This window comes from Polistes dominula, unplaced genomic scaffold, assembly GCF_049000335.1.
Source record: "Polistes dominula isolate Pdom_NZ unplaced genomic scaffold, Pdom_raw_medaka contig_24, whole genome shotgun sequence".
In the NCBI taxonomy this organism is placed as follows: Eukaryota; Metazoa; Arthropoda; class Insecta; order Hymenoptera; family Vespidae; genus Polistes; species Polistes dominula.
Genome location: NW_028301150.1, coordinates 8,384,163 through 8,404,127, shown reverse-complemented (window position 1 = coordinate 8,404,127; position 19,965 = coordinate 8,384,163). Strand labels below are relative to the sequence as shown.

The following is a 19,965-nucleotide window of genomic DNA, read 5'->3' as shown; positions in this document are numbered from 1 at the left end:
ACAGAGTCGTTATACTAATAAAATACCGACAAAATGTCGAAAATTGTTTGAATAGTGTTTTTTATTTTAAAAGATATTTCGAATGTTCGATAAGTCATAAGTGCAAATACAGTATATTTATCTAAAACTGTTTCATTTCTTTTACAATTTGTGTTATATTATACATAATTAGATAGAATATTACCTTTTAAAATATGTTTTTTGTTTTTCATATAGCTTATAAATTATTACAAAATATTTCTGAATCTATACATTCATAAATATAAATAATTTAACTTTACACATGATTATTTTCATGATTTCTGTATAATAATCTAATAATTATAATTTGTAGCATATTGTAAACATTTATTTGGACAAAGAAAATAAAAGAAGAGTAATTGTGATACATATATTGAAGAAATGTGTTGTAATTAATGTCTAAACATTACTTCACGCATTCTTAACATCATCTGAACGATCAACTTTAATTTCTTCTGGATAGTTTAATCCATATAAAGATAACAATGCTGCTTTTGCTGCTATTTTTTTAGCATCCTTCTTATTTCTTGCTGCAATGGAAGAAATATATATTCTAACAGCATATTTATAAATAAATTTGATATGACATACAAAATCGATGACTTTGTATTTATTAAATTTATTATTTTTTCATACCTGAACCAGAATAGCTGATACCATCAATTTCTACAGCTAATGTAAACATTATAGTAGGTGGATTTCCAAGACGGCTTACTTCTACATATGTTAATCCTGGTTTCATTTGATTTAATAACATAACAGGGTGTATAGTGGCTGCATTTGGTGGAAGTTCTTTTTGGACAGTAACTTTATTTGCATTAGCAACTGTTTTCTTTGATCCTTTTAGCGGAGAAGGCAATCCTGGTCTTGGTACTGGTACCGATGTTCCTTGGTTGTGCCATTCCAAAAAAAGTTTATAAAGTGCAAAACTTGCTAATGAACTCCATGGAACTTCTTCGCTTTCATCAACATTAGCATCAACTGCCATTTGTACATCTTCTGTATTCTCATCTTTTGTAGACAATGCATGTTCTAAAGATTGACTGGCTTGTCCATCTGTTTCAGCATCCATACGTGCTTTCATACTAGCTGCTGTCATTTTTTCAAGTAACAATGCTTTCAAAGCATTTTCAGCAGCATTTTGACGTGCAAGTGGTTTAGATAATCCTTGACCAACATATGTTTTTCCATCAAGCTACCAATTATATACATAATATTTATTCAGAATAAATATATAGAATTATTTATTAATTATTTATGAATATAAATATATTCATTATGAACAATTTATGATTTTTACCTCTGCATGAACAAGATAAAGAGCATTTGGCAAAGTTCCTTGCGTTTCAGGAAATGTAAATTGCACTCCAGCTTTCATTTCATTTAGAACCATAATAGCATTTTTTGGCTGAAGAGTTTTCCTTAAACGTTGATTTAATCGAAGACGTTTCAATTTTTTGTTTACCTTAACTACAAATACAATTTTATTAGTAAATTGAGAAGAGTATAAAATATAATATTAATTAGCAGTATATAGTATTTAACTTTGTCAGTACACTGATTCACATTGATTGTTCGAGTGGCTTAGCTCAAGGAGTAAGACCGAGCAAAAGCTAAACATCTTCAAATTTGCGCAGCGTTTGTCATCATATTGATAATAAAATATACATTTTACAGGAAATAATATATATATATATATATATATATATATATATACACGCACACACATAATACTTACATCCAGGTACTTTACGTCTCCATCTTGGTTCTAATGGATCAGAATCCGCATTTTCAGCTTTGACGTCAACATTTGTATCAATGGTATTATTGCCAACTGTATCTGAGATAATCAATGATGACACACTTTTAGATGTAGAAGCAGGTTGTTGAGAAGTGCCAGATATGTTGTGTACAATAAGACTAGTACTCGAGCCCTGTTTAAGTATCGGTTTTAGGCGCTGTGGTGTTTGGGTATTAGATGATGGTAGTTGTGGAGGTGGTTGCTGCTGCTGCTGCTGCATATGCTGCTGTTGCTGTACATGCTGCTGCTGCTGCTGCTGCTGCTGCTGTTGCTGCTGCTGCTGTTGCATGTGTTGCTGCTGCTGTTGCTGGATATGTTGCTGTTGGTGCTGCATTAATTGAGATTTCAATTGTTGTCTTGTCATACTAGTTTGTTGTATCTGTACTTGTTGCTGGGATTTAAACGGTTGTGAAGTTTGCATATTTCCTTGTTTGTAAATATCTTGTTGATTTCCAATTGGTTGTGGAAACTGATAATTCCCTTGCTGACTAAACTGTAAAATATAGGGTGGGTCGCCGCTACACAAGGAACCTCTACGGTTGTGCTATCCCACCAAGGTCTAGCATCGCATATGTACTTAAAAGCAATCTAATGCTACCCCCATAGCTCTTACCTACCAAGTTACCTTTGACCATAGCCAATGTTTCTTTACTCATGACTCAGCTAAGTTAAAATATATTAATTATTATAAAGTAATTTAAAAAGTTATATTTTTAAAAATATAGTAATGTATAATTGTAAGTAATGTATGTGATAAATTATAACTATCCTTCAGAATATGTTTTATGTATGATATGTGATACAAAAAAAATACAAAAAAGAAGAAAATCTACATTAAGAGTTTAATGATTACTGTTTAAATAAAAAATATATAAAATATATCATAACTCATTATCGATGATTTAATGATGTTAAAACAATTCAATTTGCTTAGACATGAGTTCAGTACAAGTTATTAAGACAACGGCCTATGGCCTATGGCAGGCTATGCTATGTGGGTAACAGACGATCTAGCCCCTGGCCGACCGCACTTCCTCGGTATTGTTGTATAGCTACTAGTACCTGCGTTGCAGGGGAGGGGAAAGTAGGGACCACTAATTAGTACATGCAAATGGATACAACTTTGGAAACAACAAATGGAACATTTTAATACATCTATATATGTGAAAATTTAAATATATTGCATATCTTGTGTTATATTTGGGATATTCTATTTAATTTTATATAGTAAAAGATTTGGTATTAATAAAACTTTTATGCCTATAAATAATGTAATATAAAAGTGTATATTAATAAATAAGAGGAAACTTACAGAATTTTGGTTCTGGAAAGGAGCCTGATTATTAGGATTTTGTGTTCTTGCTGTAACATATGTATAAATATATTTTTATTGTGTTTTATAAGAAACATTATATAGTAGAAATAATAAAATTTATGTTATTTAAATCAAAATAAATCGTATAATCAAATTATTGTGTCATCTAAAATAGTAAATAATATTTTGAAAAATATTTGGAAAATATTTTGTTTTTCAGCAATAATATTTAATAAATAAATATGAGATCTTTATGTAAGCTAACAGGTCATTCTAGGTAAACATAATTAAATTTTACGAATAAAAGAGAAGAAAAATAAAAACAGAAAAAAATAAGAAAAAGAGAAATATACAAATAATATTAAAAAAAAAGAAAATAATCAATAATGTTGATCATTTTATTATAATGGATTTCAATACGTATTAACAAATATTTGTTTCCGTTTATAAATAATCATATGTATATATACGAATTTATTTGTTATTAACGTTTTTATATATCTTAAATACACAAATAATTTTTTTCCTGTTCTTACCGTTGGGATAGCCCTGACTTAGTCTATTTCTTGTAAACATTTTTATCTTCTTAATAAAATAGTAGAATTGTCTTAAATGTTATTAATTATTAAACTTTTAATACTCCAATAATTACGATATATCACTTAGTACTATTTAAATATATATAAAACAATGTAATTTTTTCGTTAAATGTAACAGTAATATCCAGCACACATGCTACTTAATCATGAAGAAGGAAATGACGCTATGAAGTCACCCCTACCTCTCTTGACAATAGGAAATATGAATTTTGAAGAATGCGCATGTGCGTAATACGAAATTAAATATTAAAATATTTAAGCATTTTGATATTTAAACATTTTAATATGTAGGCATTTGCGTGAATTTTCTCGATCGTAATATTCGTTCGATTTTGTTAATTAAGAAAATAAATAAAGATTTTTTTATACATGATGATTATTTGACATTTTTTTTTCATTAAAATTGTTTATTAGATGTAGCAATTAATTCAGTGCCTTTTAAAAAATGTAATATTTATTTATAAAATAATCATACATCTCTTATTCTTCAAAATAGTTATTTTCAATAACTTTGGTCTATCCTTCAGATAATTATCGAATTCAGTGAAGAAAAAAAATGGTGATTTGGGGCAATGAGTTTAATATCAAAGCACCAAATAAATTGCTACACCTAATAATTTCATGAAAATAACTTTTAAAAATATGTTTTTTAGGCATAATTTTTTTAAAATATCAATTTTATGTATATAATGTAATATTTTGTTTTTTAAATATTAGTTAGTCAAAGTTATCAATTCGTGTAAATAACTTTTATTTTTCAAATGAGCTTTCGATCATTTAAATCTTGCAAAAGTGTAAGAAGAAATGTCAGTTAAATATGAAAAGTGTCATGCATCGTATTTTATTTTTCTTATGAAATAATTTACGTATTAATTTGATGTTTTAGGTATTTTCAATTTACGCGTGTTGATGATGCAAGGGACACAATAAATTTAACTATAACTCTTAATTCACTTTTTTTGTTAATACGTCGCCTAAGATATTGGGTAAATAATTATACAATCTTTCAATATTTAAAGTATCTTTTGTTAATAAAAGGTTGCATTAATATTTTTATTTTACAATTTATACGGCATAAAATTGTTTTTCTAGCTGTAGAATGTTAGGACAAAATATTATAAATCAATTGAAAAATAATTTAAATATCTGCATTTTAAAAATATCACAACGTATGGTATTCCTAAAGTAAAACTTATACATTTATACAATAAAAGTTCCATACATATAGTGCAAAATGCAATTCATAATTACAGAATTTATATAATGGCTACGTAATGATTTTATATAATACAAAAATTCTCTATGTATTATCTTAATCATAGTACTAATATTAATTTTCTTTTACTTATAGTAAACCCTCCATTTCTTGCATAAATTGCATATATGCATCATCTTTTGTTTTAGGTTGTGTTGTCCGAAGTGGTTGAGTTTCTGGTAATCTTTCTGAAAGTCTAGATATGTTGCTTGGTTTTCTTTTGTCATCTCGTTTTACTCGCAAGGATGTTGGCAAAAATCGTGTAACATCTGCAGCTAAATTTCGAATTTGTGGCTTCGCTTCAATTGTAGTTGTATTCTTCCCATCTTTATCCTTTCTGTTAATTAATTGAGGAGCAGCAGATAATACATTAGGAGTCTTAGGTTGTGATCCTGTTCCTGATTGTGATTGCATCTGAGCGTTTCCTATATTTGAAATATTAGATAAACTAGGCATTTGCATCTGTGGTGGTGGCATTCTAGGCATACTCGGTGGACCAGGTCTTAACATTCTAGGCAATCCAGGTGGAGGGCCTGTAAAAATATTTTGTATATAATTAATTTATCAGTAATGAAATTATGATTGTAATTAAATTGAACATATTATAATATAATAATTATGTATATATTACCAGGTGGAAGACGAAGTCCAATACGAGGTGGTGGTGGTGGAGGCATTCGAAGATGTAATGGTGGAGGTGGTGGCCTGTATAGAAGTGGAGGTGGTGGAAGATTCATATGAGATAAATTATGTTGCTGTGTGTGTTGTGTATGAGAATGAGGTGTATGTTGATTATGTCCTGAAGAATGCTCAGATGCTCCCGGAGGTTCGAGTTCTTCATCTTCCGCTTTGTTGTTAGATTTATTATTGGATTTAGAATTAGAATTAGGTTCATTTTCTGCCTCAAGTAATGATAAACGAGCATTTAAATCTTGAGCACGTTCAGTTTCACGCTTTTTATGAACAACTTCCATTTCACGCATAAATTGATCGATATCTTGACCTGCCATGGCCAACATTTTTTGTTGCAAGGAAGTTGGTTTAACCTTTGTTATTTCTCTGTCTTTATCTTTATCTTTCTCTACATCTTTTTCTTTATCAGAATCTTGCTTGTTATCATCTCTATCATCCGCAAAACGTATTGTTCTTGATTTTGCTGGTGCATCTTTATTCTATAAGTTGTATATATAAAATTGTTAAAAATATTAACTTATTGTAATAATAAATATATAGGATTACCTTTTCTGTAACATCTTCATCATCGCTTGAAAGATCAGGGGGTGGAAAAGGTGGAACACCTGGTGGTTCTTTATTTGGCGCCATTGTAGGTATTGTTGGAGCTGTGGCATATGCACTAGTTTTCTTTAAAATACTTGGCGGTATTGGTATATTCATGAGTGGATGATGTTGTGGTATATAATGTGGATGTGGTGGATACATATGTGGAGGAGGTTGTGGCATGTCTGGTAATGGAATTTGTGATGTTAACGAGCCTGAAATAATGTTTGTAACGTTAAGAAAATTTCTATAATGTGAAATAAAAAATAAAATACAATTTGTTTCTAACCTGGATAAATTCGAGATATATCACTAGCTGCAGATGGTAATGGAATTTCATCAACCTGTACTTGCTGCGCATGTCTTACTGCTTCAAAATATGACACTAAATCTATTCTTCTTCGCTCATATTGTATTAATTGTTCTTTTAATTCCGCCCACTTTTCTTGATCATCTTTTGCCTATAAAAAGTAAATGTACTATAAAGAGATATAATAATTAAAAATGAATTTCTACAGCCATTTAAAATTGCATATTTTTAACTTACCAATTTACACTATAAAATATATATAATACTTTTATACTTACATACATTTTTAAAACACGGTCTAAGGTTTCCTTAAGTTTTTTTCGTTTGTCTTTTAAAACTTTTTCATTTAAAGGTGGTGGCTGCATAACATTATATTCTAAAATGATAATAAATATTCATATTATTACTATTTTAGAAAGTTTATTATTGCTAAATATTGCTTAAACTAACCCATTTGATCTATTTTTTCCATTTCTTCAATTATTTGAGTAGGATCTTTGCCTTTTAAAACAGCAGCTCGCACCAATTGTCTTTGTTTTTTATTTTTCTTCAATTCTTTCTTACGAGCTTCCTTACCTAAAATATACAAATATACAGAATCATCAATTTTCTTTGATTTACAATAAAAAATGTATTTATTACACAGTTAGTTATGAATAATACTAACGTGCTTGATCAGTGGGATTCATGTATTTACCACTTTTCGTGGTATTAATTGAACGGCGACCCATTTTAATGATATTTAACAAATAGAAATAATGAAATATATATGCTTTTTTAATTTTAAGTCAACTTAATTGTAAAAAAAACGTAATTATTTATGTTTTGTTCAATCAACATGTCGCCATTATACCATCACTTTTGAATATAGGTTCAAAAGAAAATGGTACATTTACAAATGACTGTTCGATTCATAAGGCTACGTTTTCATCCATACCGATAAGTTGTATATTGATTTATGATTGGAAGATTTTGGATTAATGCATTCATTTGCAGGAGACATTCCCCGTTTTCCAATTACAGCACTAAAGCGCATTATGCGACATAATGTTCAACGTTGAATGTTTCAACTAGAGCATCGCATCGCACAATCGAGCACTGTAAAAAGTGTTGCTTTTACGTGATGCTTGCAATCGATACCAACTCAGTAGCAGAAAATAACCAAGTGTTTTTTCTTTAAGTTGGCATTGATCGAAATTGCATGTATATTATCGTTAGTAATATTGTTTATTATTGAAAAAATTCTTAAAGCTTTCTTCTCGTCGTAGTTTTTTGGAAATAATAAAAAGTTAATTCAGACTGTTAAAAAATAAATATAAGTATGGATCAAGGTATAAACAGTAACTATTTTTTTTTATATTCTACACATAAAATGTGAATACAATTTTATTTTAAAATACAAAACTATAAATAAATTTATGAAAAAAAAAATAAAATAAACTATAAATAAATTTATTAAAAAAATGTTAATGAAATAATCAAAATCCAAATTACTTAAAATAACCGTAAATAGTTTTCGCCCAATTATTATTGTTTACCACTTTATTTATACATTAATGAGGTTGCTAAGTCTATGAATATTTTTTGTTTCAACACTGTACTTAGCGCACTCTGCTGGTGCACTTGAAAACTAATTCATGTTCCAATTAAGCATTAGCACAATGCGGCATTGTGCGACACTGAGTCGCATTATGCTCTGTAATTGGAAAACGGGGTGCGTTACACAGTGTCGCTTTTTGGTATAATTGGAAAGCAACGATTGGAACTGTTAAGGTGTGTTTCCCTTAACTAGAGAATCATTCCGTGAGCGAGGAACTGACCAATGGGAGCACGAGGTAATGTGAGAAATAAATCTCCTTTTTAATTACGATCTCTAGGGACGAGCCTTTATTCACAGTCGGTGGTGTACTACATGTGGTGTGCAGAAATACAAAGGATGTTGATGCGGAGTACAATAGTGAGCTACTAGCCGGATGCGCAGACAATAAGCAAGTCCCGGCAGTGCTGTCAGATCGTGGGTAAATCTTACCCTCTCCCTGTGCCACTGGGATTGCACACAATGAAAGTTTTCCATGTCCGTGTGTTTGGGATGTCGAGGAAAGCCGAGTGTAACCGAAGTTGGCGGGCACGCCGGAGTGACACACTATGAAAGCGACTCGTGTCGTCCGAACACATGGACACGAGTCGCTTTCATAATGTGCCACTTCGTGGCCAACCGCCAACTTCGGTTACATTCGGCTTCTTTCGACATCCCAAACACACGGACATGGAAAACTTTCATTGTGTGCAATCCCAGTGGCACAGGGAGAGGGTAAGATTTACCCACGATCTGACAGCACAGCGTTACGGTGGTCAAGCCGCGTGGCCAGGGCAGACAATGCCCCTACCGAACCTGCGCAACTCCTGCAGGGTCGTATCCTGTGGCGTGCCCTCCTACAGGATCCCTAGGTGTGAGACGCCACAGATGCATTCATTGGCGCACAGAGAATTTTCAATTTGATTGTTTTATATTTTCAACTTGACGTAATTGTGTTCATCAGATATATAACCTTATGTATGTACTCTATTTATATATGTATAAATATAATTCAGTTAATTTTATAATTATTTAGACGATTAATATACAATTAAATAATTAAATCAAATGACCACCGTAACGACCAATGAGAAAGTCGGACACGACAAGGGATTTCACCTTTTTATTTGTGATCTCTCAGAACAGATTTTATTCAACACGATACAGAATTTATACACACACGCACAATGAGATACAGAATGATAAATTGGTATAGAAGAGAGAGCAAGCGCAGTCGACTGATAAGCTCGGCGATTGATATCGAACTCCTGTCGAGAAATCCGTTGGATCCAGTGATCCCAGAGACTTTAGTTCATTTGATGGACACAGGGGCGCAAAATTATCGTACGCCCCGGGAAAATTTGAAATCTGACAATTTCTCGGACAGAATTTTGAAAAAGTCCAAAAAAGTGTCCAAGTTCCAACTTTTTCAAGTTGGTGACCTTTTCTTTTTTTTTATTTTTTTTTTTTTTTACTCATCAAGTTCCCAAACCCTATGAAACCTTCATGAAAATGATGAAAACGATCGTCGAACGGGAGATCGTGCTGGGAGTGGTGGTGGGAGTGGTGGTGAAAGTGGTGGTGGGAGTGAGGGTTGGGGTGGGGGTGCACCTTTGGAAAATTTGTTGATTAAAAAAAAAAAGGTCATCAAGTTTTCGAAATTCCAAATGGATCGTACGCCACGAATTTTGGATCGTACAGGACCTCAAATTATCGTACGCGTACGATAATTATCGTACGAATGGGATCGCTGGTTGGATCGATGATCTCCGAGAAGCGAGGAGATGATCCGGGATGTACGTCACTAGGCCCGACCAATCAGATTCCCAGGCGCAATTACGCCGCCAGTTCTGACCAATCGGCCGCCTCTACATCATGGTCTGGTTACAAAGCCGAGGTAGAAAGTGTCGTTGCTAGACACGCGCACCTCTAGTAGTTTTTGGGTACGTCTGCCGAGCTTGGCGCTGGCAGCCACGAGATGTCGGCACCGTCCTGGTGCAAGACATCGGAGCTACGGATAGTCAACCATGGGGTGTCAGCACCGAGCAGGTGCGGGACGCCACAATACTATACGGTACGATAATTTGAGGTCCTGTACGATCCAAAAATCGTGGCGTACGATCCATTTGGAATTTCGAAAACTTGATGACCTTTTTTTTTAGTCAACAAATTTTGGAAAAGTTCAGCACCACCCCTACCATGATCCGTGTACGATCTCTGAAGAAAAAAGGTCATCAACTTTTAAAAAGTTGGAACTTGCACTCTTTTTCCACATTTTGAAAATCTCGTCCGAGAAATTGTCGGATTTCAAATTTTCCCGGGGCGTACGATAATTTTACGCCCCTGTGTCGATCAGACGAACTAAAGTCTCTGGGATCACTGGTCACTGGCGGCTTGTGACACACACACATACACACACACAGGTTACAATATTGAAATCTGTTATTTATAAACGAATGAACTATTTATGAATTTTTGAAGAAAGTGATATAATTATAATTTTTATTCTTATATATTATCGGTTAATATTAATTTTTTTTTCAAATATCAATGTAATTTTTATTAAATAGCCATATAAAATTGATATCTAACCTCATATCTTAAATTAATGTTTTATATATCATTTATTAGTATTTCATTGTGTATATATTTTTTATGTTATTAAAGAAATATGTTGCATGCTATTGCTCATGATGTAACAAAGAAGTCACGCACTAAGGATGTAAAAATATTGGAAGACGTAACTTTCTCTCAAATGGGTCTTTCTCCAAATATTTTGAATGGTTTATCTAATTGTGGTTTTCAAAGCCCATCACCCATACAACTCAAAGCAATACCATTGGGACGTTGTGGTTTTGGTATATTTGTATAATAATAATAATAATAATAATAATAATAATAATAATAATAATAATAATAATAATAATAATAATAATAATAATATATTAATCGTCATATTTAAAGTTAATATAAATTTTATATTATTTTTGTAGATTTAATAATGAAAGCAAAATCTGGAACTGGAAAAACATTAGTATTCAGTACTGTGGCTCTTGAAATGGTAAATGTTGAAATACCTTTTATTCAAGTTTTAATATTAGCACCTACGCGGGAAATAGCTATCCAAATTTCTGAAGTCTTGTCATCTATAGGTTCTGAATTACAAGGTTAATATCTTTGTTTATTTATTTTATTTGGATTCAATTTTAAATGAAATTAAAAATTTTTTCAGCATTAAAAGTTGAATCTTTTATTGGAGGAATGATTCTAGATGGAGATAAACAAAAACTTCGGGAATGTCACATAGCTGTTGGTGCTCCAGGTAGAGTTAAACATCTGATAGAGAAAGGATTACTTAAAACTGACTATGTCAGATTGTTTGTTCTTGATGAAGCAGATAAATTAATGGAAAATAGTTTTCAAAGGGACATTAAGTAGGTAGAAAGTGGAAAGTTCCTTTATTGTATATGTTGAACATAGTTTTCATTCTTATGAATTTTATAATTTCAGTTACATATTTTCTAAATTACCATCTAGTAAACAAGTTATAGCATCAAGTGCAACTTATTTAGGAGATTTAGAATCTTTTCTTCAAATGTATATGTCTTCACCACTCTTAACATCTCCAGATAATGATGGACTAATTCTTTTTGGTTTAAAACAATTTGTTTCTGTCGTTTCTTCACATCCAAATGCTATGAAACAGGTGACTATAAATCATTATTTCTACTTTAATATTTGTCTACACTACTGTTATATAATTATTTAGTAATTTTTTTTGTTTATGAAAGATTCTAAAAATTTTTTTGTTTATTCAGGTTCAGATAAAGGTAAAAGAGTTGGTTAAGATTTTTAATAACATTCCATTTAAACAATGTTTAGTATTCTCAAATTATCAATCAAGAGCACAATCTGTCTGTAATAATATTAATTCACTGGGTTTTACTGCTACTTACATAGGAGGAAATCAAGATATGATTAAACGACAACAGGCTATTAAAAAATTAAAAACATTTATGTGTAGGATAATGATAACAACCGATTTAACTGCTAGAGGAATTGATGTTGAAAATGTAAATTTAGTTGTCAATCTTGATATACCTGGAGACGCAGCTACATATTTACATAGAATTGGAAGAAGTGGTCGTTATGGATCTCATGGAGTTTCTATAACAATTATTTCAGACAATGAATTACAGTCTTTGAAGAATATACTAAGAAATATTGGAGGAAATAATTTTTCCATTGCTAAACTTCCTGTAAAATATCCATATGATATTTGGAATTGTGATTATGCATTATTCGATAAAATTTCTGCCCATGATACAGATGAAGAAAAAATTGACAATAGTATACTTGATTCAGACAATGGTTTGATGTTTACACGTAATGAAAAATCTCAGAGTAACAAAGTATTTTTGCAGAATAGGAGCAATGGTTCAAATAACATGAAGTTATCTTTCAATGAAAGCAACATGTCAAATGAGGTTGTAATTAATAGTTCAGTAAGTGAAAATAATAAATCTATTGAACATATATCTACACCAAAATCAGAAGACAATACATTAACTGACTCGGTACTTGTACAACAGATAAAAGAAAAGAATGAACATGAATATTCTTTGAAGGATAAAATAGAAAATGAATTACTTTATATTGATACTTCGTGTATTAAAACATCACCAAAAAATGTATACAAATTTAAATTAATAAATAATGTCAATAATCTATCTGAATTACAGAAACTTAACGAAGATTTTGAGTTTAAAGTTGATTTATCTAATGTTGAGCAAGATGAACTATTAAATAATGGTAATAATAAAATAATGGAATATTTGAAATTTACACTTAATAAGAAATATATTACAAGTATGAATACTCAGATAAACGATAAAATTAATACTGAAATTAATATTAGTGACAATAATTTATTTGAAAATGAGAAAAAACAAGTCTATTTCACAGAAAAGAAAAATACTTTATGTACCAAGTTATTATTACCAGAAAATACAGAAGACATTAATGTTCCTTTTATTAAAGAATTATTGAACTATTTGCAAATACATGCAAAAGGCTTACAAAAACAAAATAAACTTGATATAGTGCATAACGGTGGTGATGATAATGATCCTATATTAAATATAGCCTCAGAATGGAATAAAGAACTTATCTTTGAAATTTATTTATTGGACAAAATAATGGAAAAAATGTCAGAATCTGTTTATACTATTACAGAAAAAAAATACTGTTCTGTTTTAAAAACTTTCTTTCAAGTACAGAGAAAAGCTTTTCTTTGTATTTATCCTGAACTTCGTACTGATAAGGAAATCGATGATACTTATTTATATTCATTAAATATAAATCTAGACTTACTAGGCATGTATAAAGAAATAGAAGATTTTAAAAGTCGTTATAGAAAATCTGGACAAAAATTTGAAGCTTACTTTCCCTATCCGATAAAAGAACATACTTTTATGCCAAATTTAATGATATCAGATCAAGAAATTGATAATTATCGTAATGCATTAGAATATATACAAAAAGAACCAGATATTACAGTAAGAATTATGGAGTGGGTAAAACACGTTACTGTCTTTGATAGATGTGAATATAATAATTTTATTACAAAAGTAAAAGAACAAAATAAAATATCTTTTGATGAACTATTTGTTTTAATAAGACAAGAGAATACAAATCAAAGAAAAGGAGTTAAATTAAATGAAGATTCTTCGTATCCCGCAATACATGAAAATAGTTGTATTCAATTAATAAATCATAATCATACAAACGATTCTATATTAAATCCAATTCACGAAAAAAGAGAAACTATAAAGAAACTTGATGAACAAATAAATGCTATGAGTCTATTTAATAACTTGAATATAAATTCTAGTATAGTAGTCCATTCAATTACAAGTGATAAAAAATGTAGTACTAATCAACAAGCAACGAATGAAAGTAATGAAACTGATTTTCTAGATAGATCATCGTTGAATGTTTGTAATGCACCAACTCCAATTGTATATAAGAAAACAAAATGTAATTATAGACAGAAGAAATACTCAGCAAAAAAATCTACGAATTCAGGAAAAAACTTAAATTTTACTCAAACTGCTTTTGTCCCATTGGTAGAACCATGCAGTGGACAAGTAGATGTAGAAACCAATAGTAGTCATAAAAAAATGGTACATACTTTTGAAAACTCAATTTCTAAAACATTTGTAAATATAAAACAAAATTCTAATATTAATATAGAAACTACGGTACCAATTAACCATAGAAAACAATGCGATGTTGATACAAATTCTGATGAAGTTTATTCTTATTGTAATGTAAATAAGTCGAATAGTTATGGTTACAAACATAATATAGATCCTTATATTCAATCTTATTATTTTAATAACTATTATGTAGATAATAATTTTTCTTATAATTTAATTTATGATGGATATCAGAAACAAATTTTTCCAAGTACTAATTATCACAAATCAAGAATTAACCAAAATGCGTTAAATAATTCTGCTAATTCTAATTATAAAAAAGAAATACATATTGAAGAATTTTTTAAATCTATTAGAAGCAAAACTAATAATTTACATTTGCAAATTTATCAATCTCAGATGTTAGGGAAGTATACTGAAGATGAATAGCGATAATCAAATGATGGACTTATACATATAAATATAAATAGACGTATTTATAAACTAAATGCTATCTTATTTTATCTTATTTTTGGTCATGATTTCCTATGATTGACTATAATCAATTGGTAATATACAATGATATGCGAAATGGTTGACAGTAAAAGGCCATGTGGTATGTATTTATGAGATGCATGTACTGTGTGCCATATGTAATCTTTTATCATCGATTCCGTACTATCTGATCTTACGTAATTCAATTGGTCTTTCTCAATTGAATTTTGTAGAATTACAAATCGTATATGTTTTTATTAAGTTAAAAGATTAATGTAAAAGATGCATATTATAGGGTCTTAGAATAAGGAAGAATATTACGTTTACAGTTAAGAACATATATAATATAAGAATTTCATAATATTTCCTTCAATAAAAACTACCTTTTAATAATGATTAAAAAATGGTTTAATATATATATAATAATATTCATTATATTTAATATATTTTAACAACATATTTTTAATGCACATATGTCAAATAATGGATTTAACAAAATTGTTACACATATTTGTACATTTAAGTATGCCAGCTGTGAGTTTAAGCAGATCAGGTTTCTGAGGCATCTTTTCGACGTGGGGAGAATCTAAAGGGAGGTAGGAGGAAGAGTGAGATGGGGGAAGAGAAATGGAAAAAAAGGCACCACCTTACGAAACTCGTCTCGTGAGAGAATTCAGGGTAAGAACCCGTTGCGTGCCTCCTTTATTCGCGAAATAATCGTTTGAGGTTCCCGCCTAGTACAACTTCAGTCGTTGACCACGTGTTTTCGCGTGAGGGAGCTATGTAATCGTATTCGCGAGTATGTTGTGTTGCATCAATTGGAAAACGTCGTATTGAGTTCTTTCTCACGTACGGGTAATTTTGGTCGTTAGCTGAAAATTATTAGTATCTACTAATATTCTTCAATATGTCTCATCTTAGATACTTTTCGAGTGTACCGATCCACATTGTAGAAAATCATGATGAGGTATGTATGACTTCTAAAAATGCTGTCGACGTAGTCGTCTCTATTCGTTCTGACTGATCCGCCTCTTCTGTTTTGTTTACGTTTTGATTCGTTACTCTCAACCGTTTTGTTTTTCCTTTCTCTCGCAAGTGGCGCTTTGAGCGCGAGCTACTTACAAGCTTGCGCATGCTCATTTATCAAACTATCCAAATTCGATATTATTTCCATAATATAATTTTTATTTTTATAAGTTACAGTTCTTTTATATATATATATATATATATATATATATATATATATATTTATAATCACTTTTAAGTTTTATATGAAATAATATGAATGATTAATTTTATTAGTTTATATAATATACATTTTACATCTTATTTATTTTAAATGTGTGTGTGTGCATATAATATAATTATAATATTATATATCCATTAAATAATATGTTAAGTGGAACGTAAATATATGTGTATAGAAATTACTGTGAGTAATATATTAATCTGACATATTCTTTAATAGTTAATGTAATTAAATAACTTTTAATTATTCTTTTATTAGGTTTTACCATTCATTTATCGGTGCATAGGATCTAGACACCTTCCGTTTAATGGAAATATTTTTATCCACCTTGATTCTCATCCAGACATGCTTATATCAAAGTATATGCCAGCTGAAAATGTGTGGGACAAGGAAAAGCTATTTGCGTATGTATACTTATATCCATGATGCTTAGATTTTAGTTTTTATTAAATAACACTTAGCCGACCACGCGCGCCGCAGCGAACTGTACGGTTTCCACCACGCTCGAGCAACCAAAACTACGCTGTCCACCACGCATTTTTCGCAAGTGACGCGTACTGATATGCGGTATTTGAAATCAAAGTAGTTTGAAAATTATTTAAGTGTCAATTATATCTTGGGGTAACAATTTTATTTAACGATTTCACATATTGTTTATACAAAATACCAATATATCCCGATAATTCTTAGGTTTGTTTACGGTTTTATGGCCCTCCTAAACTTTCCCTTTAGTTTCTGAATAGAGTTTTCCTTTCCAGAATATAAAATGTAACGAAAAGAACTGAATACTAGTTTTTTTTCGTACACTATATAGATAAATAAACGAAAAAAAACGCGTTGCTAAGGTCAATATGGGAGATCTCCCCGATCGGTCGGGCACCGATATACATTGAAACGGGGAGATCTCCCCGATCGGTTGGGCACCGATCTACATTGAAACGGGGAAATCTCCCCGAGTGGTCGGCTAAGTGTTAATATCGATCAATTTAGGCAATGCATGCTTTTATTCGGTCAATAAATTACTCAGCTCGCGTCTGCTGTCTAAGCGCTTAAAAATTAGAATATGCAGGACGATCATCCCCACATAACATAAAAACTTTCTAAAAACTTTCTAAAACATTTCTTGAAAAGCTTTAAACCTTTCAAAAAGGTTTCTAAAAAATCTTTCTACAAGTTGAAAATGTCCGCGTTCAGAGACTTGCAAAAGATTACTCTATCAGTAAAATATTTTAGAAATGTTTTAAAAATATTTTTGTAAAATCTTTTATGAATCTTTTTCAAAATATTTTAGAATGATGCCTGCAAGGTTTTTAAAAGATTTTTTGGAAATATTTTACGAAACTTTCGCTGAAAGATTTCAAAAATTATCGTGTTATGTGGGTCCTACCGAAAGTCCTCTATGGTAGCGAAACGTAGTCACTTATTTTACGGGGTGAAAAGAAATTTAGGGTTTCCGAAAATAAAGTTCTTCGTAAAATCTTCGGTGCAAAACGCGATGAGGAAACGGGCGAATGGAGAAAACTTCATAATGTAGAAGTATATCGATTGTACAACAAACCGGACATCATTAACGTCGTAAAATCACGCCAATTTATATGGGCAGATCACGTGGCGCGCATGGGGGAGGATCGAACGGACCATAAAATACTGGTCGATATACCGATCGGGAAAAGACCACTGGGTAGACTGAGATGTAGATGGGAGTTTCACTGAAAATTTTATTTCTATGTTAAATTGAAAGCTTTTCACTACGTGTTACAAGTACTAATCAAAGAATTAAAAAATGTAAATAATTTTTAAAAAGTAGCCCTTATAGTTGTTGTCGTAACATTAACTAAAATCAGCAAATTTTAATATTTGCAATCGTACATATTAAGGGAATGTTACATAGTTATTTTGTATTAGTTCAAAGCTGAAAAGAAAATATTTAAATTAATATAATAATTATTTATATACATATATATTAAAATTATTACTATATAAATTCAATATTACAGTAATTGAAATTATAAAGATTCATTTTATTATTTATTATAATCATTAAAATATAAAAAATATAAAAATATAAAATATAAAATATAATAATATCCCAGTGAACACAAGACCTTAAAATGATGTCATACGTATGTCATAAAGTCATCTTCAAATTTTTTCGTACATATGACGGAATGGTGACTTTATTTATGACCTCAATATTAAGTCATATGTTCTGACTTAAAAATGACGTAATAATTTCATCATATTCTTACAGCAAAAAACGAAAGGTTGACTTTTTTTTTTGAAAAACTTTGTATTTTGAGACTATAAATTAAGTATATAATATTGTAAAATTGTTTAATTTAAAAATTAATTAAAAATTTTTTTTAATTAAATAAAAAAAATAGGAAACTAACTCAGCTTACTCTGGGACTGGCGGGGATAATCGCAGATTTAGACACAGTTTTTTTTCTAGAAAATAAAAAAAAATGAAAAACAATCAAACTTAAATCTTCAATATCATTCAAATGGTGAGGTTTACGGAAAAAAATATAAGATATCTTTTTTGTAGAGCATTAAATTTCCTACAAAATTCTTCCAGAACATTTTTCTGTACAATCAATTAATGATGAGGTATGAATTTTATTCTATTGGACTGAGAAAAAATTAAAAACTGCGATGCGGAGGATTTTCTTATTAAAATTAAAAGCTCATATTTGGTGAGAATTTTTTTAAGGTGTCTAGCAACCCATTTTTCCGTAGCACTTGTAAAAAAAATATAATTGATTTTTTTAACCCGCCCTAATATATATATATATATACATATATATATATATATATATATATATATATATATATATATATTAAAAAATATTTTAATTTTAATATATATATATATTAAAAAAAAAACGGTGACGGCAAGTCACCTTATAAGTATATATTTTCAGTGCATTAAATAAATATGTCTAATGGTTATTGTAGCACCGGTTGTACACGTGGCACAGAACGTGTTAATTATAATTGTTATGACCAAAAGATTCTTCAATGAAAAGTCCTCTGATCATTAGTTGTATGCTCTCGCCCTCCTGAAGTATAGCAATCACAACCTTAAGGGTTGTGATGTCGAATAGGCTTGCCTTCACAAGACTTAAAGATTAAGGTGATCTTTCCGTTGTCCTTTGTGAATTCTTAAAGCCTTTGTCCACTATAGCCTCTATAATCTTTGAAGATGTGTAGTCGTAAGCGTCCGGTAAAGAACTAGGATGAATGTCCCTTTGTACTGGCCCAGCAAGGCGTATGCACTAGGGGATTGAGAACTGGTGAGGCGAGAGGTGGGGGTAACTAGAGGAGCGCTTCGATAGTTACTGGTAGTTGATCGATGCTCACAATGAGTATCGATCTAGAATCCTAATCGATGGAGGTGGACGCGCGCGATTTTTGAATACCGCTAATTACCGTATGATCCTTTCGGATCGTACAATAATTTATATTATTAATTTATGTTATAATTCATTATTTAATATTATTTATTAATTATAATTAATAATATTTTTAATTATATATGGATTAGTAATATAATGGATATTAGGACAAGTTCGCATGGCTCAGTGAGGCAAATCACCATCCAGTTAGTAATGTCCATCCAGTAATCGTATGTTCCCGAATTCAAATCCCGAGGGGTGAAAAACAAATTATACGTCATATACTAGTTAAGAAATTCGGCAATAACTAGATATCTTTATGACATCATTGCTTTTTTGTTCTTTTGTTTCGTCAGGTCAGCTTAACGTCATATTTATTACGAAAAAGTCTTACGTCAATAAGTGTGAAATAATGGGTTACATGTGACTCATATCTGACTTATATCTTACGTAAATTCTGACATAGCG

At 30.4% G+C, this 19,965-nt stretch overlaps 4 protein-coding genes and 1 long non-coding RNA gene across 19 annotated transcripts in view; 2 read left to right on the top strand and 3 right to left on the bottom strand.

Moving 5' to 3' along the window:
- Window positions 1-97: 97 nt before the first annotated feature.
- Window positions 98-3,905, bottom strand: LOC107072772 (inactive double-stranded RNA-specific editase B2). 3 transcript variants are annotated; one of them, XM_015332966.2, is made up of 6 exons: window positions 3,674-3,905; window positions 3,135-3,184; window positions 1,760-2,315; window positions 1,322-1,491; window positions 658-1,216; window positions 98-551 (listed from the first exon to the last, which is right to left on the bottom strand). In XM_015332966.2, exons 1-6 carry the CDS (start codon window positions 3,711-3,713, stop codon window positions 433-435), a joined length of 1,494 nt encoding a protein of 497 aa, XP_015188452.1. In that variant the 5' UTR covers window positions 3,714-3,905; the 3' UTR covers window positions 98-432. The 3 variants fall into 3 exon arrangements, with proteins under 3 accessions (XP_015188452.1, XP_089033755.1, XP_015188453.1); XM_089177629.1 differs by having other exon boundaries at window positions 1,760-2,150; XM_015332967.2 differs by having other exon boundaries at window positions 1,760-2,884; window positions 3,674-3,904.
- Window positions 3,906-4,773: 868 nt separating this feature from the next.
- Window positions 4,774-8,739, bottom strand: LOC107072778 (uncharacterized). Of its 2 annotated transcripts, none has more exons than XM_089177484.1 (7): window positions 8,609-8,739; window positions 7,030-7,155; window positions 6,858-6,955; window positions 6,559-6,730; window positions 6,231-6,484; window positions 5,623-6,163; window positions 4,774-5,524 (listed from the first exon to the last, which is right to left on the bottom strand). In XM_089177484.1, the coding sequence occupies exons 2-7, from the start codon at window positions 7,049-7,051 to the stop codon at window positions 5,082-5,084; spliced, it is 1,530 nt and encodes a 509-aa protein (XP_089033610.1). In that variant the 5' UTR covers window positions 7,052-7,155; window positions 8,609-8,739; the 3' UTR covers window positions 4,774-5,081. The 2 variants fall into 2 exon arrangements, with proteins under 2 accessions (XP_089033610.1, XP_015188461.1); XM_015332975.2 differs by lacking the exon at window positions 8,609-8,739 and adding an exon at window positions 7,247-7,669.
- LOC107072760 (uncharacterized) lies at window positions 8,046-15,254 on the top strand. Of its 6 annotated transcripts, none has more exons than XM_089177482.1 (6): window positions 8,046-8,414; window positions 10,823-11,013; window positions 11,149-11,322; window positions 11,388-11,589; window positions 11,666-11,861; window positions 11,974-15,254. In XM_089177482.1, exons 2-6 carry the CDS (start codon window positions 10,827-10,829, stop codon window positions 14,803-14,805), a joined length of 3,591 nt encoding a protein of 1,196 aa, XP_089033608.1. In that variant the 5' UTR covers window positions 8,046-8,414; window positions 10,823-10,826; the 3' UTR covers window positions 14,806-15,254. The 6 variants fall into 6 exon arrangements, with proteins under 6 accessions (XP_089033608.1, XP_089033607.1, XP_089033606.1 ...); XM_089177481.1 differs by lacking the exon at window positions 8,046-8,414 and adding an exon at window positions 8,998-9,133; XM_089177480.1 differs by lacking the exon at window positions 8,046-8,414 and adding an exon at window positions 9,806-10,578.
- A 12-nt stretch (window positions 15,255-15,266) lies between these two features.
- On the bottom strand, window positions 15,267-15,981 carry LOC149030863 (uncharacterized). The gene is made up of 2 exons (XR_016178284.1): window positions 15,789-15,981; window positions 15,267-15,722 (listed from the first exon to the last, which is right to left on the bottom strand). It is a non-coding gene; the product is annotated as an uncharacterized LOC149030863 (long non-coding RNA).
- Window positions 15,678-19,965, top strand: part of LOC107072771 (misexpression suppressor of ras 6) — a 217,544-nt gene continuing 213,256 nt past the window's right edge. For all 7 annotated transcript variants that reach the window (XR_016178273.1, XM_089177503.1, XM_015332965.2 and 4 more), the window contains exons 1-2: window positions 15,678-15,817; window positions 16,358-16,503. Coding sequence is in view for 6 of the 7 variants with exons in the window: in XM_089177503.1 (XP_089033629.1) it covers window positions 15,758-15,817; window positions 16,358-16,503 (206 nt within the window). In the remaining variant the exon portion in view is untranslated. The remainder of the gene's footprint in view (window positions 15,818-16,357; window positions 16,504-19,965) is intronic.